The sequence below is a fragment of the Labrus bergylta genome, chromosome 22, assembly GCF_963930695.1.
Source record: "Labrus bergylta chromosome 22, fLabBer1.1, whole genome shotgun sequence".
NCBI classification, from domain to species: domain Eukaryota; kingdom Metazoa; phylum Chordata; class Actinopteri; order Labriformes; family Labridae; genus Labrus; species Labrus bergylta.
In genome coordinates, this window is record NC_089216.1 from 13,304,924 (window position 1) to 13,332,746 (window position 27,823).

At 40.8% G+C, this 27,823-nt stretch overlaps 1 protein-coding gene across 3 annotated transcripts in view; it reads left to right on the forward strand.

The window, feature by feature from the left end:
• The window catches only part of arap2 (ArfGAP with RhoGAP domain, ankyrin repeat and PH domain 2), a 139,322-nt gene that overhangs the window by 81,536 nt on the left and 29,963 nt on the right, over nucleotides 1–27,823 (forward strand). For all 3 annotated transcript variants that reach the window (XM_020629236.3, XM_020629234.3, XM_065950534.1), the window contains 4 exons: nucleotides 2,849–2,974; nucleotides 12,442–12,586; nucleotides 19,172–19,274; nucleotides 19,770–19,968. In XM_020629236.3, the coding sequence (XP_020484892.2) occupies nucleotides 2,849–2,974; nucleotides 12,442–12,586; nucleotides 19,172–19,274; nucleotides 19,770–19,968 (573 nt within the window). The remainder of the gene's footprint in view (nucleotides 1–2,848; nucleotides 2,975–12,441; nucleotides 12,587–19,171; nucleotides 19,275–19,769; nucleotides 19,969–27,823) is intronic.

A 27,823-nucleotide genomic window follows, 5' to 3' on the forward strand; every position in this document is an offset into this window, starting at 1 on the left:
GACCGTTGCCGTGGGCGACCAGATGGCTAATTGAGCACTCTGTCATGTCACCTCCCTTCGCTGGGGACCGAGCCAATCAGCACAGGCCAGACTTCTCAACTGCCGCCCCCACAGACATCACAGTCCCATCTTTACAGAGTCCAGCTTTAGGGGCCCAGAGGGACCGTTTCTGAGGCTCACACAGCGAGAGAGAGAGAAAGCCTTGTTACAACTGATACAGCATCAAGCCACTCGCTTATTTACATTCTCACAACCTGAGTGCTGTGAATAAATGTGTCTGTGAGTGTGTGTGTGTGTGTGTGTGTGTGTGTGTGAGTGTGTGTGTGTGTGTTGGACTCACTTGCCTGCAGTTTGCTGATTAAATTCAGTCAGATTCCATGTATTTATGATGCTGCTATTGGCAGATACATTCTCCATGTTAGATTCAAAGCAAGATTACAGATGTTACCAACTAAAGTCACCCGGGCTCCTGATTGGCTCAGAGGGCTCAAAGGGCTGCAGAGCTTAAAAATGCTTGCATCATGCCAGGTATGTTTTTGTTGTCGGGGTTGGGTTTATTGCTATTTGCTTCTAGATAGAGTGCTCATGGATGAAGGAGCATTTGTCGGGTGGTTTTTAATTTACTGTCCTTGTTTTTAACAAGCGTGTTGGAGAGCAATTTTCATTTCGTGATTTAATTTGAAATTCTCAGTGATACCAAGATGTATTTATACAAGAGAGTCCTGAGAACAAATTACATTCACAGCATCCCATCATGGCAATGCAGGATCAGAAATCTGCCGTCAAACACAGACCTTGTTCAGACATGCTGTCAAATAGGATTGTGCGCGTTTGGTCGACTAAATGGTCAAACATCATCACACCTGCTTGTTGGCACTAGAATTAATAGTCGGTTTAACAAATTTTCGATGTTTTTGCACGTTGAGTAATTCTTGGTTGTACGATGTAGTGGAGAGGCGTATGGAGGCTGCCTCCTGTGCAAATTCAGTAACCACTATTTTCTAACTTTGATTTTTTTTTCAGTTTAATGTCAACCGTAACAATCACGTTTAATCACAGTTGTGCATTTCATTTGCTCGCTAAAACTTGGAATGATGTAGCCTCAAACTTTTCTTTTTAAATTAGATTTTATCCTGCTGTCTTTGAAAACATATATTTTGGTACAATTGAAACACACAATAAATTTGATACATGGTTGATTTGAAGAAAAAAGAAAAATAATAATTATATTATTTTCTATCCCGTAGACTGATATTCAACAATATGTCAATGTACTTGTAGTATTTCACTGTAATTGAAAAGTTATTAAACTTGATGTGACCATAATGAATTATCCTGACACGATCCAAACACAGAACACACACACACACACACACTAACACACACATTCAGAATAAATGAACTGATTGTTTCTGTGGCTCTGAGATGAGACGCCGGTGGTGTCAGTAAAGAGGGCAAATGTGACTTCAATTAAAAGTGGTTTCAATTAGTTGTTTTACCTTGTTTGATGAGAGAGCTGGAGGTAGTGAAGATAAAATCGGAGAGATATTGCCGGGGCTCTGGCAGAAAATTGAACCTCAGAATTGAAGCTAATTGAATTTGAGAACGATAAGGTTGATTGTGGGGAGCTCTTAAAGCTTGAAGGAAAGGACGAGTACAAGGAGTCAAGGGAGGAAGGCTTCTCATTTAAATGGACAAAGATGAAGAGAGCACAGAGTGTAAATCTCATTTTTAATGGATACTGTACATGGAGGCTTGGGCCTTGAAATGCTCTCAGAACACCTTATCTTTGACTTTTGCAAGAGAGAGAAAACCCATCTGACAGAGTCCTGACTTACTAAATGTATAATCTTGTTTTCCCCCAGCTTGTGGGAAGGTCAAAACTCAGGTTCAAGAAACAGCAACCACAATGTGGGAAGGGATTTTGTGTGTTGCTTGGGGACACTTTTTAAAAAGTAAACAAACATTTGCGGTTGAAGGACATCTCTTTTTGGGGGGTAGTTAGGAGATTTAGAGTGGGATAAAAACATGGAGCTGCATCAGAGATTAGTGATATCTAAACGGTCCCACAGTCCAAATCATAACCTGTGTTTTGGTCAAGTAACTGGTGATACAAACTATGACTGAAATGTCTTTTGGAAGCTTGACTGATGATATCTGGGTTAAAGTACACTGTAGGGTTGCATATTTGATCACTACCATGGTTTTTATTAAATGGTTATGATGGAGTAATCCTGGTCATAGCATTGTTTCAAAAGCACCAGTTTTTCTTTATGTTGCTTACATTGGCTTTACTGTAACATATATATGTTTTTGATGTGCGAGATTAGCCGACTAATCATTTAAACTCAATCAACATCCCTTGTCGACTCCAGAATTACTAGTCAGTTAAAGAAATGGCGAGCAATGCAGGATACAGTTGGTTGGATAATGGTTACTTCAACAATGCCCTACTACCCAGATGTAAAACAGCACAGAGAACTGATTGCCTCTTGTTGCGCAGAGTGGGAAATGGTAACATTTTGACTAAGAAAAGAGATGAAGATCTATGTTGACTGTTATCTTACCTTTAGAGTTGTCAACTACTGTGAATTTCAATTTGCATTTAATCGACTGGGGCAAAACCAATGGACAGCTATATTATTAGTTTAACTAAAATAGTCAAATTTTTCTTTTTTTCCCCATCTCTTAGATGCTTAATTAAATAATTGATGGGGTCACCTTCTATAAAACATTTTCATATAAGGAGTGGAGTTGAAATAGTGGAAAAGAAGTGCATGTGATCTGAAGTTCATTTGGGAAAACCATTCCCCTGATCCTCTACTGTCCCCCTCCCCCTTCCCTGTAGATTTCCCCAGACTGGAGCAGTGGTCTGATAACACCTCGCTGTCAGACGCTTCCCTCTTCATGGATGGCTTCCTCTACATCTCCTCTGGCCCTGTCAAGACAACACCGGACCGCCGTGGAAGAGACGGTGAGTGTAATTTGCCGTTTTGCAAAAACCAGCGGCAAGGCCGATCAATCCATCAATCCATTTGTAAGCAATATAAACTGCACGTTTGTCAGAAGGTCTACTCCAGTTAAGCTCTGATCGATCAATCAGTGTCAGTCTGTCAGCTGTCAAACTGCCAATCGTTTAATCCGTACACCAAACAGTCCCGTCAAAACGATCAATGAATCTGTCTTTCAAACGCGTTCCTCATCCATCCTCTGGGAGTACTTGTCAGACGGACGTTTGTTCTTCAACAACCCAGCAGTGAATGCTCTATGGAAGTACAAGGTGAATTAGGGCCATGTCAAATAAATTTACATAAAAAGGAATAAAATAACTTCTCAATTTGTCTCCAAAGCTATCTGAAAGATGCTTCTTCGAAAACTTCTAAATTCTTCGTCCTTTGTCTTCGAAGGCAGTTTAAAACTTTTAATCAGGCTCCATTTCACACCAAACCTCCTGCTCTGCAATGGTCCCACTTCTCCCAACAGCTGGAGCGTTACTTGGGCCCATGGGTAATTAGGAGAAGGAGCCGGCTTTGGATGCTGCCCCTAGGGAAGGGGGTTATCGGGAAGGTGGAGGAGTGGGATGGAGAACAGGGGGAGGGGGGGGGTCGGTAAGAGGAGAAATCAGGGGGAGAGAAGGTGCGAGACAGCTTGCAGCTACCTGCCACTGGAACGAGCTGAATCTCTTACGTTTTGGGCAAGACATCCATCTCTATTTCCGTCACCCCCACACATGCTCAGCTCTGATTGGTGGGTTTACGTGGCGGCTAATGAACAGGGCTGAGGTCTGGGAAATTGCCCCTTAGAGGAGAGTGGGGAAAATTCTTACCAGTGTCTATTGGAATTGTCATTATTTATAGAAATGGAATTCATTTCCATTTCATTTGTTGAAGGATGACTTCAATGTGAATTTGAGCTTTAATTTCATAGTTGCTGGCCACCATTAGACTGCTTATGATAATGTTAAAGTCATCAGTGTAATTTCAGAGGTCTGGGAACATGGGGACCTGATGGTTCAAGAAGATATCCGCGATCAGATTTATTTTTTGATGGAGATTAACAAAACTAAACACATTTTTCAGCTAAACCCAAAATGAGTCAACTTTAAATAATAATTGCATATCCCTTAAAACTTCATCTTAATGCCTCCTCAGTTAAATTGACTAAGTTTGCCCACCTGGCTTGTTTTAGGCAGTGTAACCATGTTGTTTTATACAAGCCAACAACTGGTTTTATCACTGTTCAGGACAATGATCCCAACTACAAAATTCAACTTTCATTTATGTTTGGGACTCCTGTGGGGCAGCAGAAACAACGCTCTCGAAAGCATATTTAGATTAAATGCATATTATCACCTTATTTTGTCATTCACTTAAACAAACTTTTTTAAGACTTTTTCTCAATTTCCATATTCTCTATGGGCCCCGTAGTCCGTAAGCGCCTCACACTACTTGACTAAATCTTAAACAGCTACCTTTTACCCAAAAACATTTGCTAAACTGAAGACAGTTTCGGTTATTGGTGGTCTCCCAGAGTGAAGAGAGGTCTAAACTGTCTTCCTTCGAGAAGAATTCCATTGAGTTCAACAAAGACTACAATGTGTAGTTTCTCTGCAGCTGTTGTAGCTCTGCAGAGTTTAGCAAGCCTGCTAGCTACCAGTACAGTGGTCGAGCTCTCGGCCTCGGGTAATGTTGATGGTTGTAAAGTACAGACCAAAAGTCCACAACTGATTTGGCTGGAAAAAAAGGACCTTTCTTCGCTGTTTATTTTCAGAATGAAATGGTTCTTTTTCCAGCCACAGTGACATGAACTCCTTTTTTCGGGTCATGCTAACGCTACAGGTGTCCCTTTTGTCGCAGTCCATCTTAGATTGCTGCTCTTTCATTCTGTAGCACTTCGACCCACTGCACCATAACGGAGATGTCTCCCTTCAGATAAGTGCCCGTAATATTTCAGCCGATAAACACCTTGTTATTCCATCTATTATGCAGGGACGTACAAGTTTGCCTTTTGTGCTCTTACGGCGCTTCAACGGCGACTGCAGCTGTTGAAAAATTCAAGAAGGGTCTAAAACTCCCAAGTTCTTCAATCAGGAGGAAGCACTTGTCAGGACTTTGTGAGCATGGGTGGCATGAGGTATTTTTGAATGTACTCCTGGATGCCTTCAGCTCCCAGGCTAATGGTTTGATGGTCTATAGATACACCCAAGCAATTAATAATTCATAGCTTGTGCTCAAGGCTTAATAAAAGCACTCCTCTACAGCATCTTAAAACTTAGACTTCTTTTTTTTTGTTTCACATAAGCTTTCATACTTCCACAAATTAATGTTCTTGAGAGAGTTGGCATGTGGGATCATTGTGCCAGTCAAGCATAATGAAATCAAACGTTGTGCTAGTTAGCATTTAGCATATAGAAAAGTACGCCTAGATGCTGCTGGGAATATAGATTAGAATTTGACAAATATGATTCCTTGTTGTTTTATTTCTGCCTAAATCGAGATAAATGTATTTGTCCTCCAGCAGGGCAGTACTTTATAAGCTGCTGTTGGCTTTTGCAGTTGATTATAGCACAAATGAAGTCCCCCCCCCTCGACAAGCAGAAGACGTGTTCTCTATTAGCACTCAGTTTGTTTGAGTCTGTGTGCTTTTGGAAGGAAAAGAGAGACAGTAGGCAGTTAATCTGGGAAAGGGTGAGTGGCAGCAGGGAAATGGCCGTCCTGATTTCTGATTAGTTGTGTCTTTTTGCTCGTCAGCTGCGCTCTGCATTTGCCTGCGACTGTAACTCACAACTGCTGAAGCGACAGAGAGTGAAGTCATGAATAGATTTAATGTAAGGGGGTTTATTGAGGACTCAAATCTGAGCCCATGGAGTCAAGCTTTTGATCATAAACCTAATCCTTTGTTTTTCTATTTTGAATAGTTTTCAAAGCATGCTAAATAACAGTATTTCTGACGCTACAGAACCATTTTTAAACTGTTAATCATCTTTGGACAATCCTTACTCATATTACTGTGCCTCTACTTCCCTAAATGAGTGAGTAGTGCCGTGTCTTCGACCAGAAATACATGACAGATAGTGTTTTTTTTCTTTCTTTATCTTATGCCATATCCGTCCATTCCTCCCCGTAATGAAGTGGGCTGTAATACTGGCACAGACAGATCGTTCAGATCCCTTCAGTTTCTCGATTTCCATTTCCAGCCCCCTGACAAGCTGTCCAGCAGATGTCTTCATCACAGATATTTTAGTCTGATGGTGAGATAGGCAGTGGATTGGCGGAGGAGGGTGGGAAGATGGGGGAGTGAGGGAGGAAAGAAGCTGATTCAGTGGAAAGGGGCAAGGCCTGCTTTTTTTCTCTGGGTATCTGTGCAGTGCAGATAAAAAAAAGTTTTTGGGGGGTAAATCTGTAGGACTGCAGTTGAAAATGGAGCTCGAGACAAAATCCGAATCAAACTTTTAAGTGATTCTGTTATTGTGCTGTATTCATTCAGTCAAGAAACAATAAGACTCTAATTGCCACATTGATGACTAGATTAGCCTAATCAACCTTCTCATCTTGGAGTTGGACCATTTAGTGATTTTTTGAGCTGTGGCAGTGAGATAGGAGTTTGAAAATAAAGCATAACAAAATAGAAAAAGAGAAAGATTTCACGCTTCACATTTCCTCTGGAAAATGCAATACCGGGAGCACTTTTGGCGTACAGGCTAATTGGCCCAATTTATCCGGTGGAGGCACGTACCAAGGTTGGCTTCCTCTTGCGTTGTCTCTAGTGGCTGCATACGGACTCCCGCGGCGAACGGCTGGGCAACGGGGCCATTTCTGTGTTCGTGTGGGGAACATCTGGCAATGGACGCAGCTGCTTGATTGTGAATCAAGCACCATTGTTTCCTCCCATAGCGCTCGGTGCTTATGTAGAAAAGCTAGTGGTATCCCACCCGCTAAGGAAATTCTGAACCACAAACAAAGACGGAAGAAGGAAGCTTACAAATTGGTTATGTGCAGGTTTTTGATAAAGCCAGTTTCCTGGTGGAATATCTTAAAAGGATCCAAAGGCTTTCACTGGAAGGAAGCTTGGCTTGTGCACAAATTCTAACATAGTAGAAAAAAGTTACATTCAGCACAGTGAAACTCAATACTGCTGTTCCACATTGGTATTCATCATCGGTACAAAGGGTTATATCTTGGGTCATATCCGTACAACTTTCTGCAAGTTGGAGATATTCTACTTTCAGGCCTCTGTGAAAATGTCTAATTCCTGTCATTTAAGCGTCTCCTGTCTTGTCCTTGGTCCACCAAATCCCTTATATTCATTCCCAATTCACACCAAAAAGAGATAACTCTATCTGAAATTACATTTGTCAAACATTTGTAGTCTCTCCACACTTTTTACCCTCCCCTTTAATCCCTCTACTTTCCCAACCCCTCTGTTTCTTAGTATTCCAAGACCTTATGTGGTCATCTGTCCTTGCACTAGCCGTTATTAGGTTGAATCTTCAGGAACTGGTTGGGAGAATTTGGTGAGCTCATTCATGTGGACACACTGTTTTGACCGAGGCCACCATTCAATTTGCTTCTAGGAATCACAGTTGGATATTTAATTTGATTTTCTCCTTGAAACTGAGAGGAAACGTTTTCCCCCTTTTTACAGCAAGGATAAAAGATATTGTCTGTTCAAGGAGACAGGATTTGGAGGCCACATGGGCCAATATAACTATGAGATCTATTAATATTTCTGATGTATTAGGACAATTGAGTCATCTCATATACATATTTTAGATTTGCTAACCTTGGGGATTTCGAATGCCCTCGACTAGGAGTTCCCAACGGTTTTGACTTGTGAACTCTCATAATGTAGCATTGCCTTCCCTGACCCCTCTTCAATGGATGAAGACTGCTTGTGATTTTTTTTGTGGCCTTGTTTTATATGAACAATTTTAGAGGTTATATCCAGTAAATTCTTAAAAGAAAAAAAAAAAAAAAAGATGTGAAAGTAACTGAATCTTGAATTTTTTTTGTGCTTTCCTATTAATTCCACCCCCTTACAACATTACTCTACTACCCAAGGTTTAGAAAATAAACCTCCTGGAGTGGTTGTTTACAATCTTTGAATCTTTGAGCTATCGAGCACTTCACCTCAAAACAAAAAATTTCAACCTGCCAATGTTGCGTAAAGGGGTGTACCAAATATCAATCAGTCTGTTTGATCTTGAGGTATAAGTAAAGCAAGGAGAGGCATCTTTTTTGTACATTTTGAACACAGTGCTAATTAAAAGCTCTCTAAAGATGACTGTAAGAAATTGAAGCAAATGTCATTTTTGAAATTATATAGAATGAGGCTGCAATGCAGTTATAAGCTGTAAGTCGTCCCAAATACAACAAAGAAAGTAGAAGTGCAGTTAGGGAAATAGATCAATCAAATGGCACAAGAGAAGAATACTGTTATGCCTAGATTTAGAAAATGGCCGGAATTCAAGGCACATTTTAGATAAGTACGATGTTGGTTTAATTTCCTACACATCATTAGCTGAAAATATATTAACCCTGTATGGATCTTAATCATGATATTCCAGCTGACTGCTCTTATAAAGATCTACAGGTAGCTCCTCTGGGTTGACCTGCCAATATCACTAGATTTGCATCAGGGGCATCACCCAAGCCATTAGAATTTATACTTGGGGGCACTGTTGTCTCTACTATATAGTATGGCAATCCATCCAACAGCCATTGAGATATTTCACTAAAGAAGGAAAATGTCAATTTACTTCAGGAATAGGAAACAGATAATCAAACATAAATACCTGCGTCCTCTGGGAATCATGAATATCTGTGTAAAGGCGGTGGACATACCCACTGTGACGTCACCAATTGGTTTATGAACCCCTCTAATCACGTTTGATGGTCACCTCGGTTCATAGATCACTGTTGGAGCAACTTGACCAAAACAGGTAGCCCTGCCCTTAAAGATTTATTGAAGAAGACTGGAAACCACTGAAGACACCATAAACTCATCAGGAAAATGTTTACTGAGGCTCGTTTTCCCATCTTGTCTCATACAATCCAGTGGAGTGGCTGTTTGAAAGAAAACACGTTAAAGGCACTTACAAATGTGTTTCACAGAAAGCAAGAGGCTGTGTTCACTTTCAATACTGCGTTGATGATGTGTCCAAATCCATTGGTATTTTTCTGAGAGAGGTTGGGATATTCAGTCTGTACCAAGGTAACAGAACAATCATCTTGTAATGTGACCTTGCACTATAGCAGATATATTTTTTGGGCCAAGGCTGAGACTCATTCAGATAAACAATACGCATTTGTTATTGCCTGCACTTTGTACATAACCTCAACTCCTTAATAATAACATCTGCATCCAAGGCAACTGGGTCTAAATAATCAATTGTGTTACAGCTTTCTAGCAGCGAATGATAGTTATTGACTTTGGGTAGAAATCAAGTGTGTCTCTTAAGAAGTGGACTTTTCGAGCATTTCAGACCGCACGACTGAAATTATTCCGTTATTATCCCATTAAAGTAAGAACAGAGGGATGGAGAATTGTAGGAAAAATACAGCACAAAACAAACCACTCTCTGGGGAAAATGATGGACATGACATTTTCTGCCCAAACCTTCGCAATCCAGACACATTTGCAACGGAAGTGAAGTGCATTACGGTCTTTCCCGTCACCAAGACAACAGCAACTCCTGTCAGACAGATTGGATTGGGTAATGACTTTAAATACCAGAGTAAGTCCCTCTCTCTCTCTCCCAACACACAGTGTTACATGCACTGTTAGGTTTCTGATAGAGATGATGATTCCTCGGCTGAAGGAATTATTTTTTTCTCTTGAAGCAAAGTGGGGTCAGAGGATCAGTACTTTTTAAATGCCACAGTAAGCAACAAGATATTTTGCAGTTTTTAAGCTGTTTGGGGAAAAAAACGTGTCCAAATTGTTTTTTGAGACAAAAGAGACGAAGAAAAAGTCAGAAAGAGCCATACAGAGAGGCAGCGCAAGGGTGAATAGAGCAAATCTGACATCCTCCTTTCCTCTCTATGCTTATCACATCCTATTGCTTTTAACAGCCAGTTGTAGACACTTCCTTTTTTTATTGGAACTATATCTGTTCCTTCAGAAACATCACACACAGTTGGCAGAGGAATGCGCAATTAGCATATTCATGAGATGAATACAGTGGAAACTTTGGAGTCGCAAGCGACAGGGGGTGGGGTGGGGGGGGGGGGGGGGGGGGTGGTTGGTTAGCAGGGGGCTGTTTATGTGTGTGTGTGTGTTTGTTGCGGAATGAAAAGCAGATGGCACGGTGACTTTGAAAATCCAAAATTAGGTATGTTTTCATGAACTTCATGCTCATTGGCTATGTAAATCGCAGAGTCAGACAATCATGAAAGACAATGTTGTGTGTTTTCCTGCTTTTCCACTGAGATCATGTTTGTTGATGGAAATCTGCTACACAGTTGGAGTGTTTAAACTTGTTTCATTCTATGTGTGTGTGTGTGTGTGTCATCACATGTAAGTTTTCCCAAATGGACAGTCTCGAACATATGTTATTTGATTGAAATCAAGTTCAAAACGTAGTTGTTGATTTAGAAATTAAACTAAATCTTAGCTTTAAAAAAGTATTTTGCTTAGTAGACCATATTCACAAGGCTCAAATTCTGTTAGAATATTTTACTGATTTGACAGCAACTGAAGGGACATTGAAACTCTTGTCATATTTCTTGTTTAATTAAACAACATATTTACTATACCATTAGCTGATGTCAGACAACAGTAATGTTAGCATTCCACCACTTCTTAGTTATCAAGAAGTGACTGAATGCTAACATTACTGTTTGATAGAGTTATATCATACAATAATACCTCTTACATTTTTAGCTAATGGTTAGCTAGAAGTTGTTACAATTCTTACAATACTGTATGATAGAGTTGCATGATAGGATAGAGGCATTATATTAAGTTCAGAAGTAATGGTTGTTATATCTGGAAGTGGTTGAATGCTAACATAACTGGTTGGTAGAGTTATCTCATGAAAGAAAAAAAATGCTGTAAAATGGAGCTAATGGTAAATGGCATAGACTGTATATAAATATGGGCATAGTCTCTGTGACGTCACCCATTGGTTTTCTGAAGTGGACTTTTGAAGCCTATGGGTGGAGGCCACTATTTTTGGAAATGTTGCCTCAAACTAACTTTGGGGTAACAGACAAAGAGTGCAAGCTGAGGTGGGCCTTAAGCCTCATGACAAACACCTACGACGCACCCGCCTGTCAGATCAGCCAAGCCCCTAATTATGAATGACCCTTAGCCTTCAAAAAATCAAATAGATGAGGTTTTTTTATTTTTTTTAATTCCCCCAATGCACTGTGTGCTGATGAGGAAATTTGCTATTTAGACAAAAAATGTTTTTGACTGGTTAATCTTGAAGTGATGTAATGATACCTACAGCATTTGTCAGACTCTCGATGTTCGTACAGTTCACAACATGGAGAAAAAGCTGGTAAAAAATTCTTCACTCGAGCATCCACCAGAAACATGACTTTGAGGAAAATAGCTGCCTTCTAAAGATGGTGTGTACCATTGCTTCTTTTGTAGAATTGTGCACGAAGGCCACAGTCTGCAAGTTGTTCTTAGCCTGTGCTTTCACTTATTCCTTTGTTGTTGTTGTTTTTCCATTAGCTTCTGGATCTTGGATGTTTTTTCTGGAAGAATGTTAGCTTAGAAATCTTCAGTTTGTGAGATCTCATCACGTCTGAAGGGTTTAGCTATGGAAAAAAAAAAAACCACAGCGTGTGAGTTAACTGCACATTTCAGAAAAAGTTGAGTAGAGCGTTATGACGATATCACATCTCAATACATACAGCCATGTGTCCTGTCTCCCAACTTCTAAATGATTTCTTGGTCTTGCCATCTCATGTTGGAGAGAGTCGTTAGCTGTCTTAAATTGGATTGGAGTCCTGCTAATTGTTTACAAACCAATCACTTACATTGCAGGCTTTAATGAATTAATTTTTCTCAACTTTACAAACAAAGGCCAATTAGTAAAATTGTATCAGTATGCAAATGCATGGCTCTATAGAAATAATCCAATGATGACTCATGACATATTGGATGGGTTTGGATGCATTGGAATTGAGCTATAAGCCTCTTATTAGCATCTGATAGTAAATGGACCTGAGCTTGTATAACACTTTTCTAGTCTTCTGACTACTCCAAGCGCTTTTACACCACAGGTCACACCTACACATTCACAAACTCATGGCAGATGCTGCTATGTAAAGTGACCATCAAAATTAACAATGCACTGAAAATGACTAAATAGGTTTTTTTATAGTGGATTAGTTGTAGTAATTGGAACACAATATGTTACCTCTTTGGTTTATCATAGATGTTTGTGTATATTTTAACGCATATGTAATTGTGTCTCTGTTTCAGACATGACGCGTCGTTGGTGCACATTGGAGGGTGGCTTCCTCAGTTACTATGAGAGCGAGAAAAGCCCGACGGCCATCGGCAGGGTGGACGTCACTGAGGTGGTCAGCTTGGCTGTCAGCAACACAGAGACAATGACTGGAGCTGGGTATGAACACACACCTACACACTCTGTGACACTATTGCTGCTACAGAGTGGAAACTTAATATCTTACAAATGTTTTGAAAACTTTGAGGAAAGTTAGGAAACTTGTAGTTTTTGGGTACTTTATTTCATGGTGTTGATTTTGTACTATACCCCCCCCCCCCCCCCCCCCAAAAAAAAACCCTAAAATAACGAAATGAAATTTTCAAGAAAATACCACAGCTGGTGTTTATTGGAATAACAAACACCCAATTGGATTTACTGTGCTCGTAACATTCGAAAAAAAATCAACCAATATTCATACTGTAAATAATGTGTGAAGTGGTCGTTTATTTATTGATTAGAGATTATAGGGCCCTCATTAAACATTAACATTTGCTCCCAACACACACCCCTTACTCAGGTACCCATGCATATTTACAATCAAACCCATTTGGAGTCCCTAATTTGCATCTCGCCTATAAACCATAATTTATGATGTCTCAGCCTCTTTTAAGGGTACAAATGCCGTAAACATTCAAAAAGCTTTATAAATGATTTATTTCCATTTATTTGCCTGTATTACAATTTACTGCACTCGTTCCATGCCGAGACATATTACAGAAACACATGTGTAAACACGGGCATCTGCGTAGTCCCTCTCCCTCTACACATGTCTCATTAGCATAATCTTAGCTTGAGCATTATTCAATTTAACAGGACCCATCAGGGCTTTATGAGCGCTATATTTCCTGTTTACTTTGGCGGAGATGCAGGCGAGCGGCGTAGCTTTAACTGCCCTCCCTCCATCACTTCCCTTAGCCCCTTTCTCAGATGATTAGGATTCAAAGTTGCTCTGACAACAAACTTTTTCTATATTTCTTCTGGAAAGAAAGAGGAAACAGATGTCTCAATCCTTTTCTTGCTCACCCTTTTAGCGCTCCCATTTGGTTGCACTGTATGTGTGTCCAAGTCTGAAAGCGTGTGTGTGTGTGTGTGTGTGTGTGCTCTGGTTACCAAACAACAAGTCTGATAATGGCTTATGATTAAAGCATAAGCCAGGCTCTTAATGACAGCAGCAGATGTTATGAAGAGGGAACAATACTTTTATTTGTAAAGGTTATTTATACAGCCATTAGAAACACATCTGGCTGACTAAAACTCTAACCTTTTTAATGATGTGGACACATATAAAAAGTCATGACAGGTCGCATTGATAATAATAAAGTGTGAACAGACTCTCCAAACCAAAAGTGACACGCGCCACTTTTAGATTAGCACATACATCCCAGTTACAGGTCACGGCTCTGCCTCCGGAAAAGACTATTACTCCTCCGTCGCTAACACTCATAATGACTGCATGTTTCACTAGATTAAACTCCCTCCCTCTCACTTTTCTGCAACTTCCAGCGTTTCCCAGCATGCCTGTGCGCCGACCAAGCAGGGGACGCCTCACCTCTTTGACTGTCTGCCGCTCATGAATATTAACATATGCAGATGACACCCTTCTATCCGCAGCCTATCGCCGCGCTACAGGAGGCCGTAGGTGTCGCTTCCATTAAGCACGGCATTTTTGGTAATTTCACCGTGGAAGAGGACACCGTGAATTATAGCCTGACACCCAGACACATGTGTCTGCTGAAGTGGTATGGATATTACAAACCCCGCTCTGAAAGAATTAAAGCAAAAACGAGTATGTTGGCTGGTGATAAGTCGTCGTTTTCGGGGGACTTTTTTGACTCATCTGCCTGTTTCGACAAGAACATTTCTAAGTCAGTTCTGACCTTCAAGTCCAAGTAAAAACCTAGGAAAGAAACCTTCCTGCTCCTTTCCTGTTTGTAACTTTTTTTTCGTTGCTTGCTTCTACACCACTTCAATCTCTTTTCACACGTTCTTCCTTCCTTATAGACACACACACACACCACAAGAATAGAGTTTTTAAAGACTTTTAGAAGGGTTTAGTTGCCAAGTTTGCAAGCGAGATGGGTTATTTTATATATATATATATATATATATATATATTTATATGTGAGGGCTGGGGAATTAAGTCTTTCTCAGAGCACACAAAAGCCTTAAGGAGAAAATAAAAGACTACAGAAATACATATAGATAACTCTTTGCATGTTGAAAGGGCAGGGGAATCCTGTGCAGTAGGCTCCTCTGCACGGAGAAGTGCTTGTAAGCTCTGTCAAAACTTCAATCAAAAACAGAGCGTAGTTTCTACTACTGCATTCTGAAATCAGCACATACGCTTGCCTTTTGTGATTACATTCAAAATGAACGGCGTGTATCAATGTTTCACTCATTCCAGACCCATAAAATTGACCCATAGACAATCTTGTTGTAAAATCACAACTTTGCTAATATTAGCAATGTTAGCATGACAACATTGTTGGACCAGTCTGTCTATTTAAAGGTCATATGCGATGGAAAATACACTTTAACAAGTTTTTCAAATGCTAGTATGTGTCTCTAGTCTGTCTACAAACCCCCCAATTATGAGAAAAATCCATCATCTCCATCTTTTGCCTGCTCCACTTTTCAGAAAATGTGTGCTGAAACAGGCCGTTTGGAGATTTTGACTTTGTGACATCACTAAGGGCAGTAACCCCTCCTTGACACTCCCACAGCTAGGTGTTTGTTCTGCCCTCTTCTCACCATAAGCAAGGCATGGTGCAAGAAAGCCAAAGCTACCTTGTCCTTCTAGAGGGGCGTGGTTAAACACAGCTCATTTGCATTTAAAGCTACAGACACATAAACAGCCTGTGCTGAGCAGGGCAGAAATAAAGGAGTTTATAGGCATAATCAAATACAGGATCAGAGTGGATTTTTAGCAAGAAACTTCACACACATGTTTTGGGGAGCTCTGAGACTTATTGAAACTATAACTTGTTGAAAAGGAGAATAACATGTGACCTTTAAATTATCTAAAATAGCCACGTCACCATCATCTTTTAGTTCTTTAATATCATTTATAAAGCTTTGGACAAACCATGTGAACACTTCAAAATTGCAGATTAAAACAGCAGTAAACGGTCTGTGTAGAGGTATATGACAAACACTTTAGTAGAGCAAGTATTGCTGCTAAATGGAACGGAAGGATCAACACAGCGCTTATCTTAACAAAACTGTTCAAACAAGTCAATTTGCATCCATTTATCTAAATTAGTTGTCTACTTCCTGTTTTTGATTTAACTACACCTCACTTGTATATATAGTGTCTTTTAAGGCTCTAAAGCTGCAGCATTGTCCTTTAAAAATGTGTTTCAGTGTGTGTGTCATTATTGTGACCCTTTGTCCCTGTGTCTCTTTCATAACATGTAATGTTCCCCTCTGTCGATGCATTGAGTTATTCTATCTTTAAAAATTCATGCATACTTGCAGGAGGGGAACTAATGTGCTTCCTCACTACAATTGTATGTAAATGTGAATGCTGTGACACATAAAACCAACTATATGACATACACCTTTTAATATGCTGCTTCAGTCTAACACAATATAAAGAAAAAAAAAAAAAAGAGGGGGAGGAATCTTTAATGCATGGAAATGCTAATTTTCCAGTTTAGTCCAGTGCTTCTCAAACAGTTAGGTGCGCCCACAGGGGGTGCTGGTGGCCCAGGTAGGGGCGTGGGGCACCTGGGCACTCCTTGAGACTTGATTGTCCACCCCAATTGCCGAGCTCAAGTCCTAAACTTTGATTGGCTATTGGGTTGATAGAAAAAGCCTTAGAACCACTGGATTAGTCCATGACTACCTGTTCCAACCTAGCTCATCTCTGCAATCTTGTTTCCTGTGTGCCTGTGTTATATGAGGTACGGCTATGATATGAACACACTATTTTGAGAAAAAGAGTATGAATTCAGATTAAATAAAATAAGGAAAACCAGAGCAGGGGAAATAAAAAGTTAAAGAAAGAAATAGCAGTGCCACATATGAGACACAAACAATTTTAAATTCAAGATTAAGATTCAGTAAAAGAATGTGTCTTGTGTCATGATGGTCTCTCTTTTATCCCAAGTTCTTCTGCTATTTCAACGCCTTTGATTCTTCATACTTTCTTGCTTGCTTTCCCTCTATGTCTCTCCCTCCCTCGCGTCTCCTTCCCTCTGGGACTCCCATAATGCAGCGTTCATCTCCTCTACCTCTCTCTACTCTCTCTATCCTTTCTTCACGAGACCATTTGCCCGGCATATCACCGCACTTCCTCTGCCACTTTCTTTCCTCCTTCACTCGCTCTCCCTTTGGGACCTCCTCTAACAAGCATCTGTACACCTGCCTGCAAGAGAAGGAAGTGGGGGGGGGGGGGGGGGGAGTGGGCGGGGTCACAGGAGGGCACACAAACACCCATGTCTTGCCTGTTCCCCCGACATTGCGTGATAGGAGAGCGACTCAGCATTACCTAACTCCCCCCCCCCCCCCCCCCCCCCGCCTTGCCTTGACACATCACCTTAAACACCCATCGGTGTAGCATTTAGAGGCTCCCTTGCTGAAATTGGCAGTGTGTTTTAACCATTAAGAAAGTGATACTCTAACCTCTGTACCTCTACACAGAGATAGAGAGAGAGAGAGAGAGAGAGAGCAGGAGGGAAAAGAGATGACAAAGGGGAGAGAGAGCAACAAAGATTAATAGCTGCCTTTTTGCTTCCGACAGCAGAGGTTTTGCCTGCGAGTGTGTGTGAGTGAGTATGGGTGAGTGTTTGAGTGAATGCATGGAGCATTATAATATGTGGTGAGTATGATCATCTATACCCAGGAGGTTGAACGGTCCTCACTTACTGACACACATCGTATACAAGACACATACATGACAGTGTCAAGACACAATGTGAATATCTGGACTACAAAACAATGAAGCTGCTGTACATTTCTGTTATAGAATGATTGACAGTTTGGTTTCTCACATGTCCAGCGCATGTTGGCTCCACGTTTTCTTCGACTTTTTTTTTTAAAAACTGAAACAAAATCAGAGGTAGTTGCTTTGCAGGTTAAAGTCGCCACCCCTGTGTCAGATCTCTCACATCTCGACAGAGCTACAATAACTTCTATGACGCTGCTACCCAGAAGTCCTGCACACCCAGGTCAAAGGGTTGATTGATAAGCCCCGTCCACCAGGAGCCAGCACAAAAAAAAAGGAGGCACTATTTTTTTGACCACTGAAGAAAACAGTTTAACATTTTCACTTTAAGAGAGGAATGACTCCCCAGTTAAAAATAACACAGAAACACATTGAAATGTGGTTTTCAAGCCAAAATGTAAAGTATGTGAGTATTTTTTATCAGGTTATGAAACAAGCTGAAGTGAATAGTGATGTCTCTATATGCGTTATAAAAGCAAGCAAGACCATAAGTGACCGAATTGATTCTTTCTATATTGTTACTTTTTATGCTTGTAACCGCATCCACAGGGTAGCAGTCAAAGCACGCTAACAACGCAGCCATTTTTCAGGTTTTCTATTGAAAATTTTCACTGAGTGTTACATTTGATTGCCAAATAAAAAGTAGGGTGGGATTTTGTGGTTAGAAAACATGACATGTTTGGGACAAGATCAGCAAAGAGATCCAATTTTGGGCTTTATTCACAAGGGGGCGCCAAAATGGACACAAACTGAAAGTTCATCACGTAAGCTTTAAAGATCAGTAGATATTGACAAAATATAACCTGTCTGCGAATTTAACTTCATGGCTGTGAGGAAAACTATAATGTCTAAATTTTCAGCCCTAATTGATTTGAGACCACTGGGATACTCAACCATAGGTTGCAGTTTGAAACTGACACAGAAGTAATCATTTTGATAGATTTTCAACTTACATCACATTGGAGTGGCAGTAGATCAGTCTGTAAAGACTAGGGTTAGGAACTGTAGGGTTGCTGCTTCAATTCCCCGTATAGACCAAAGTATCCATGTTGGTCTGGTTGCTGGAGAGGTGCTAGAAGTCCCAGTTTAAAGAGTTTGTCACACTCTTAACAACGTTAGATTTCTGAAAAAGATTAATTTAGCAAAGTAACTTATCGAAGTTGAACTTTATTCTGTTTTGTGGAAACTTGCTGCCGTACGATGGACATTTGTGTCTGTAATCTTAATGCAATCATTCAGACTCGTAATATTAGTTCAAATTTCCTGCACGTTTGATCTACTCACTAAAAATTTCTACAATATCATGTGGTCAGTGCTATGATATTGTGCTCTCTCATCAAGCAACAGCTGAAGAATAATGCTTTAAAACAACAACTATACTCATCATTGTTTTGAATGTAGCCAGAAAGTATCAGGTTACATCGTATGCACATTACAACTAAATGTCACTTAATGAGAAAGTTCAACCAACACCATGGTAACAGATTCCATTTTGAATATTTTAGGGCCTGCTTAACTCTGTGTGGGTTAATAAACTAAACGTCAGCTGAAAACTGAACTGAACTAGAGCTGGTCAAAGCTCAGCTATTCAGTGCTGCAGTCTTGTTGAAGTGTGTTTTTACTGGTAGGTGTGAAAATGTCGTCACATAAGGTGGGTTTCTATGCCTGATTCCTGCAACTGTAAGTATGCGTGTGTATTTGTGAGGATATTTTCATTCCCTCATCTCTGACACTGAGCCGCGTGTCTCTGGCAGCGCCGTGTTTTCCGTGGAGCTGTACCTGCGGACGGAGCGAGCGCTGATTGTCGGAGCTGAGACGCAGGAAACGCAGCACGACTGGGTCCAGGCGCTAACGAAGGTGACACACCTCGAATACAACACCCATTTTAAAAACACACATTTCCATTACGTTGTGTAAAAACTTAGCATTTAGCTTAAAAGTCACAAAGTTACCTGTACTTTGAACACACCTCGTCCTCAGTGAGCCCCATGTTGCTCCTTTTGGGAAACAAGTGGTCTCACTATCTTTTCCTCAACATGCCAACCCGGATCCTGTAATAGCACCCCCTCTTTTGTCTCTTCCATCCCAGCACACTCTTTCCTAGCTAGTGGGAGGTATAGCTGCATTAGTCCATATGCCTCTCCATCTGTAACATAGGCCTTCCACACCTCCATGTTTCAATTTGAATCGCAGAACAATGGCCAGACGGAGCCTCGCGGGAGGGAGGAATATGTTCTTGGAAGAAAGCGTTTATCCTTACACGATGGAGGAAGGCTGCACCTGTTGTGTTGTATGTTGGTGTAAAGTTTCACACTGTTAAATGTTAAGCGGAAATCCTGTGTGAAATCGCAGTGTTTCGTCCCGGGTAAAGTCGAGGGACTGGCGCAGAGGGACAGCGAGCTGATTGGCAGGCTGCACTACAAAGAGGGCCACGACCTGTACCACTGGAGGACGGGCTGGTTTATGCTGGAAGGCTCAACGCTGCACTTCAGCTCGGGAGACGAGGACGGAGAGGAGGAAGTCCTTCAACTGAAACAGCTGCAGGAGCTCAGTAAGCACACTGCTTCTTCTTCTTCACGTCGCTGCTTTTCTCTCTCTCACTCTTTTTTTTTTTTTTCTTACTGCCCTCTTTAACCAAGACCATATGCTAGCTGAGTTCAATTAGTGGCATGTTCCCTGTCAAATGGAAAGGTGTGAACGTGCTAATGCATTAGCTTCCTCCATTTTTAATGTTCTACTGTATCTCCCTTCCCTAAAAGGTCAGCACTGTCAACAAAGTTAGCAAAGGGGCAGTTCATGCACATTAGGTGGTTAAAGTTCACCAAATTTAAAAACTCTGCAGGAGCAAATCTGCTGTATTCCTAGAAAATAGTTCTTATCTTCAAAGCCTTGTTTTTTTTGTTTGTTTTTTTTGCACAAGCTAACAGAAACCCATTTATGTAACCTGCTGCTAATTTTTCATTGTGTTGATCACACACCCATGCTGACTCTCCTGTCAGCCTCCCGAAAGAAGTTAAAAATGCTCCTCTTTAGCTGTTTGCGTCATTTCTTTCCGCGGTGACATCTTGTGACAGCAGCTATTCTCGGCTGCTTGACACGAGGTTCTGATTCAAGTCTGTCTTTTCTGTAAAGTGCCTCCAGAAACTCTTCACTGTCCTCTCTCTTTGGAGATTGAGTTTCTTTGTGGAAGCAGCACAGTGTACATGAGCCATCAGAAACTCAGTCAGGAAAAGATTTCATACAAGTTTTTAGGGCTGATTAACTTTTATAGATCTTCTACAAGCCTAGCAAGATCAAAGGTACATTGAAGCGGCTAGCAGAGCGCTACACTATAGACTGACAAGAACACAGAGGTAGTCTTAGTGACGTCACCCAATGGTTTCTGGAGAGAGACGCATTGCCCCCATGTTGGAAATGCTTTATGTGAGAGACTCGTATAGCATTTCCAATGTGGGGACAATGACAGTGTAAACAGGCAAACAGGTCGCTAAGGAGAGCTTGTAGCCTCCTGCCAAACACCTACAACCCGGCCATGCCCCGAATTGTGCACGTTTATGCAAATCCTGTAGCCATAACATTATCAACCTGTACAGTTTTTTAGGCAACAAAGACATCAGCTATTGAGACAAAACCTTGTTTATTTTAAACCAGGCTGCAAACATGTTTTACTATTGTGAAAAATTGCTCCCATGGGGAAGGCGTTGGACAAAGTGATTAATAGCACGCTGTGGAAGCGGCCTGTTTTTTTTAATTCTCCACTGCAAAGATGCTACTTACACATGTTGAGGACAAAACCAGCAGAAAGAAAAGAGGTTACACTCTGTGCAAAATGGGTCGCAAAAAAAAATTCACACCAACTCTCCCCCGATTTCTGACTCCATCCACTTTCCTATCTCGACAGTAAAGGCCCAAGAAGCCCAAAAAAAAAAATCTTAAAGTGATAATATAATTTGGTATGGACTACGTTTTTATTTTTGTTAACCTTTATGGGCCCTCCCCATGTTGCAGGGCCCCCAGAAAGTCTCCCCTTTATCCCCCCCCTTTTGGACAGCCATGGTCACTCACAACTCACATAAACTGACTTGTAAAATTGTCTCGATGAGCATTTGAAAAACTCAGTGATGAAATTAAAGCCATCTTTAACTTTCTACGCGTCTTTCTTTCCATTTGATAAACTGTATAATGTCCAAAAAAAACCTAATTATCCATCACACCTTCCCACCACTTGCGTTTTTGACTACTTAAAGATGTCAGTGGACGCATGCAATCCGCCAGCATCGGGAGACATTTCTTCTTTTCACACCATTACACTTCACTGTTGGATCGGTGCTTTAACTGGCCATGCTTAGTCCTCCAGTTATAAAATCCTCCTTTAAGGGGACAGGAGGAAAGTGAGAAGATGTCACAGAAGATGTTCTGTTAAAATGAGGGCAGGAAGGTCAGTGTTATATAATGCATCATCAAGCCAGAAGACATTTCCCTGAGCTGCAAAATCTGAGAAAAAAGAAAGAAAGTCTTGTTTGCTTTGAGCCTCATAATAATCAAAAATATTCACAGCATGATGGTGTCATGGTGGCATTCGTTCCACTGCCCACAAACATGAATTTCGCCAACATCTCTACATAACTGGCAAACAGGAGTTACATAAAGGACAGTCTGTTCACACATACTCTGGCAGATTGATCGATTTCAGCGGTGTGATGTGCGAACAGAAGGAGCGGAGAATCAGTGGATCTTTTTTTTCTTAATCCACTTTACTTTCCCGGCGTGGATCAAATCGCGCAGAGGGCCGCCTCGTCTCTTCATCTTGGGCGGGGTGAAGAACCCGCAGTGGTGCTCGGTTCTCCCCCCCCTTCCCTGCTTGCTCTCCCCAAAACCATATTTGTCACAGTCGGGGAGCCGCTAGCGCCAGAAGGGACTATTTTTATGTCAGGGGGGATGGAAGGTTCAGGAGCATTGAAGTGGATTCCTTTAGGAATCACAATGTATGACATGGGATTAACTGTTATTCTCTCTGCAGTGACACCAAGCGCATGAAAGGGGCCATGGTGCAACAACGACGGCTTTAATAAATACACTTTTTTCAATTAAAATCACTCATGTATCCAACACACAGCTATGCATCAGGGCTTCAAAGCAAAGGGTGATGCAGTCTGCTCCTGGATGTTATGTCTGGAGGCTGTACGTTATAACAGTTTGCCTACTTTAGAGAAGCAGTCAGAAGGCTCTATTGAAATATACTTGAAAAGATTAATGAACACATTGTTTGAATGGCACACCTGATCAGCCAAGGAAGAGTTTCAATTGCAGGATAGGCCTTTCACACACAATCACACTTGAGAGTCCACCATTCCAAATCCTTCCAAGCATATCAGAACAGAAAAAAAAACAACTCACAGATTTGTACCATATTTATCACAAGACGTTTTCAATCACCAAACACAGTAAATATATTAAATATAGTATGACACTGAGATTTGTATTGGGCAGTGGTAAGCGCTGTTGCCCCACAGCGAGGAGGTTCCTGGCTCCAATCAACGTTTGGACAGGGCCTCTCTGTGTTAGAGTCTTGAATTGCCCGTAGGTGTGAATTTGAGAGTGGCTTTATATTTCAGCTCTGTGATTGACTGGCGACCAGTCCAGGGTGAAACCCCTCCTCTCGCCCAATGACAGCTGGGATCGGCTCCAGCACCCCCGCGACCATGCGTCCATGCACGGAACACAGCGTTATAGATCGTGGATTGATGGATGGAGATTTGTATTATTTTTTTTAAGGGTTTTCAACCAGTTTCCACATTTATTTTTTCGGCTTCCGGAGCTGAGGGTCCTTATCTTAACTTATGGAAGCTGTACAATTTTGTCTATGAGATACATCCTTTCCTACATGGCATGTTTAAAAAGCTAAAGAATCCAGGATTGGGTGATAAGCTTTTACTCAACCTTCAGTACACAAGCCGACACAGCCATTGCAACTTTTCCATGTACACATTTCCCCATAGAAGTTCGACCACGTTATAAAAGCTTTCTCTGAAACACAACTGTTTGGGTTGGAATTTGTCTAATTTCTCTTATTTTGTCCCACTGGAATCGAGTGAAGGGTCGGTTTTGAATATGTTGGCTCAAATATTAGAAAACATTTTGACACTTTGGCTTCGTCTGATTCATTCATTTAGAATATTCGGTTCAAGGGAATTGGCTTTTTAACTTTTTTATGCTAAGAGTTAGGACATTGAAAAAAAAAACATACCTCTACTCAGACTCCTCTTGAAAGGCTCCACATGCCACGCGTTTAGGAAGTCATTCAAGTTGAAGTTGTGTCTTTTTGAATAAAAGCTACTTGTGATTTCAAATACCTGTTTTTTTTTTTAGATATTTAAAAGATGATTCAGTTTGTCACAACCCAATCACAGGAAAAGTTCATTTCATTTCCCGATTGCTAAAATATTTTCTGAGCTTTCTCATGCAGTCAGAATCATTTTGTGTCGATTTTAAAGGCCTTAATAACTTACAAATGATATAGAGATAAATAAAACGTACAAGCAAACAAGCAACAGAGAAGAAAAAGGAATCACTATCCCCGAAGATCCAGAGTGCACTACCTTTTATGAAAAAGGCTTCCCAGGGGCTCAGCTGTGTTCTTCAAAGAGGATTGATCTTTTTGTGATGTCTCGTGTCAAGATGTCTCCTGCACAAATAACCAGAACCAAAGTCAAATGAATGTAAAATGACAGATACAGTGGGATAATCATTAACCTGTCACAGTGCACAAATCAGCCTTCCCTCCCCCGAACTCTGTGAAATGAACGCTTTTCAAACAAGATAAGCACATTAGCATGAAACTCATTCTGTGACATTTCTCACTGGATTTCTCTTAAGGCAGTGACTAAAATACAGAGGGGGAAGTTAAACCCTGCCGTCATGCTCAATCATCTGAAATGTACGAGAGGAAACGGCACGGTCCGGCACAGGAAGTAGTCTTACGCAACGAGGCAACACTGAGGTTTGAGATTAATTTTTGTGATATATGGAAATTAATGGTTCATTTGTAAATGCGGAGGTCCCCCGGAGCACAGAGGGGAGGGCTGCTCTGACGGGGGCAGGAGGAGGCAATAAAAGCCAGGGAATGCATCATAAAGATGCACAGAGCCTCGGGCACGGCGGAGCAATCACAATAATCGCTCAAAATCAACTGGAGAGAAGCGTGTAGACTCACGGCGTGAATCTGTCTGCCTCGCTGTCTCTCTCGCTCTATGAGTGACGTGTTGTCTGTTTTCAGTAGAGAGAAGTCATTCCACTGTATATGATAACGTTGTACTACTAAAGTTCACACAACCGTGTCCAATGAGCAGGTTATAGTTTATAATAAACAGAGGAGTGAGGGTGACGCACTAATCATACTTTAGAGCTGTTTGGACAGCATCAGTTTTTTTTTTAACAGAGACTACAGTCACTAGTCTAAAGTGTTGTTCACACACTTCACTGGTGAACTGAGTTACATTAAGCCATACATAAGAGTGTGTGAATGGGATTAGCTAATACTGATGGACACTTTACAAAGCAGCCTCTGCCATCAGCGTGCGAGTGTGTAGATGTGACCTGCAGTGTTAAAGCCCATTGAGTAGTCAAGCTCAAGTCCATTTACCTCCGCGCACATTGGCACACTCTCTCATTCTAACTCGTCTGTATGAGCTCTCTCTTCCTTTCAGACGTTCCTGCAGTTCCATTAAAGAATGATCAACTTCAACTCCAAACTAAAGAGAGAAACATTAGATTTCTCTGATTGTGTTGAAAACCTCTGAAAAACAGCCCACAAAACAGCCATCAGGACAGATTACATTCAATATTACATAAAATATGGTATAGAGATTTTGGTAATTACAAAGGAGGAGCTGGATCCACTCAAATAGGTTCCAGTCCCGACCTGGGGGGTGTCAGATCCTGTTCTGTATGTAATCAAGTTCAGAAAAAGGACAAATGTTATTATATACTGAGGTTATCGTTCAAAATCCGTAAAAAAGAAACAGCAAATGCTTGCAGTGCAAATGTGCAGCAGTACCAAAATCACCCTACTTAAGATGAAACAAAAACATAATTAAAATCGGGTACAGGACGACCAGTACGAATTATGGAGAGGAAAAAAAAGGGCAGCAGACTCACTTCCTTATCATACAAACAAATTAAGTAATAAAAAATATCCCACTGCGCTGTAAGATGGATGAAAGAGGATTGCTGTGTGTTTGTTCAAATAACGATGACAAGTGTTGTGTGTTTACCTGATAACACAGTTAATAAACCTCTCTCAAGTCAATATCAAACTCTGAAGTTCGCCGCTTTCTTCCCTTGTTGTTTGGATCACAATGGAAAGCGGTGCCCTTGAAAGTCTGCCAAAACAAATAAAAAAAGCTAATTATTTGTTAAGAGAGACTTTTGGGGATTAATTGTTTTTTGCTGTTTAGCTCAGCATACAAAGGCGCAAATAAAGCACGTCTTAGCCAGAAAACAAGATAGATTGTTGCATGTTATATTCATGCCAATCTTCCTTTTGGTGACAACAATGAAATTAAATTCCTGTTGCTGCAGATAATCAATGTTTTTAACAGAGAAATGGATGCAGGCATCGTGGTGTTTGATAGAAGGAATAGAGAGAGATAGAGAGATCTATTGTGATGTGATGACTGTAAAAAATATAAATTTAGGATAAACCCTATGATTAGATGTTGGTCTAATGTGGGAATTAAAAAAGGAGTTAAATGTATTTAAAATTATCTTATTTATAGTTGTGAGATGATAGAATAAAAACCACCATGTCTGTGTTGTAATTATGAATCTACTGCGAGCACATGGCTGGCAAAACTAATACAGACAAACAATCGATTTTGTCCAAATCCCCCTAAAGGAAGCTCTGTAACAGCAGCTTTGCTAACCAAGCATGGAGTATCGGCTGATAGCAAGCATGTTTATGTTTTTTTCTTCTGAACAATATATATATATATAAAAAATCATAACATCACAGGTTAGCCTACTTTTGTATGACTTCTGGATATGGGTAGAGTTCAGGTTTTGTTTAAAAGTAACAAAGGAAATGAAACATAGCTAGCTTCCTTAGCATACCTTCTTGTCATAGATAAACAGCCAGTTTTCATTTTTGTGTGAAGTGTACTAAAAAAAAACGTGTAGGTGTAGCAACCATAGACTGTAAATACTAATGGACAGAGCCTGAGTGATGTCAGCCATCTGTTACAGCAGGGGCCTCCGGAAGGGCAGCGGCAGCCGTCGCTATGCTTGAAATGCTGACTCAGCCTAACTTTCAGTCAACCTAACGGCAGGCTTAAAGCGAGAGCTGACGCGGGTTTTAATCCTTTACATCCTTTACAAACCGTTACATCACGCACACCTGTCAATCATGTCAGCTACGCACCTAACTAACAAGGATAATTTCCATAATGCAAAAAAAAAAGCACCCCCCCCCCCCCGTACAGTGTGTGCCCGTCATGACAATAACTCAGACCGTTTTCATTTTTTGTACCAGGCTGTAAAAAAAGACTTTGTTGCCTGTGGTGTTTATGTGACTTCCGGGAGTTCTTGGAGCCAGCCTCAAGTGGATACTCTGCAAACTGCAGGATTTTGCACTTCAGCGGGGGCTTCAATTTTCAAGAAGGAGGTTGCCGCTTGGTAGCAACACCCAGTTAGCTTACCTTAGTATAAAAACTGTAAACATTGGAATTCAACCAGCTGTAGTTTTTTTTTCAGAATTATCAGAATAGTATTTCATAGCTAACAGCTACAAGTCTAACACAGGTCAAGGCAAAAAAAAAATAAAAAAAATACTAACAGCTACAGTAACCTCTCTGTAGATGTATATTTTAATCAATTTCTAAAACATTCACCATACCAGCTAGATAATACATTTCATCTGGTTTAATCTGGATTAAAAAGGCAGTTAACATGTTGTGGTTAAAACTAAACTAACAGTCTGTTTGCAGTAGCATAATGTTAACCATAAAGACAGAGGTGTGGTATCAAACTTCTTATCTGACTCTTGGCATGAAGCTAATAAAGTTTAATCAAAACCATTAAACTCAAAGCCGAATATGTTTGTGTGCAACATTTACTCATTTCATTTTGAATGGGTTACTAGTTAGCTAGCTGCCATTCTTTTAAAGCCTTTTTGTTTTTTACTTTTTAGGTAGAGTACAGCTTTTCCTCCTTTTGCTTGTTTCCTTGATACATCAGAGCACAAGCGGTTGGAGCTCTGTTATAATGAAAGTGCCAGATGTTGTTGTTGGGAGATTTGTGCCTCAACTGCAGAGCCTCATATCTTTTCTGTACTTTTTCTGTTGTGAGTGTGCGATTGTTTCCATGATCCAAGCTGCCGTCTGAACCCACAGAAGAGATTATGGCAGAGC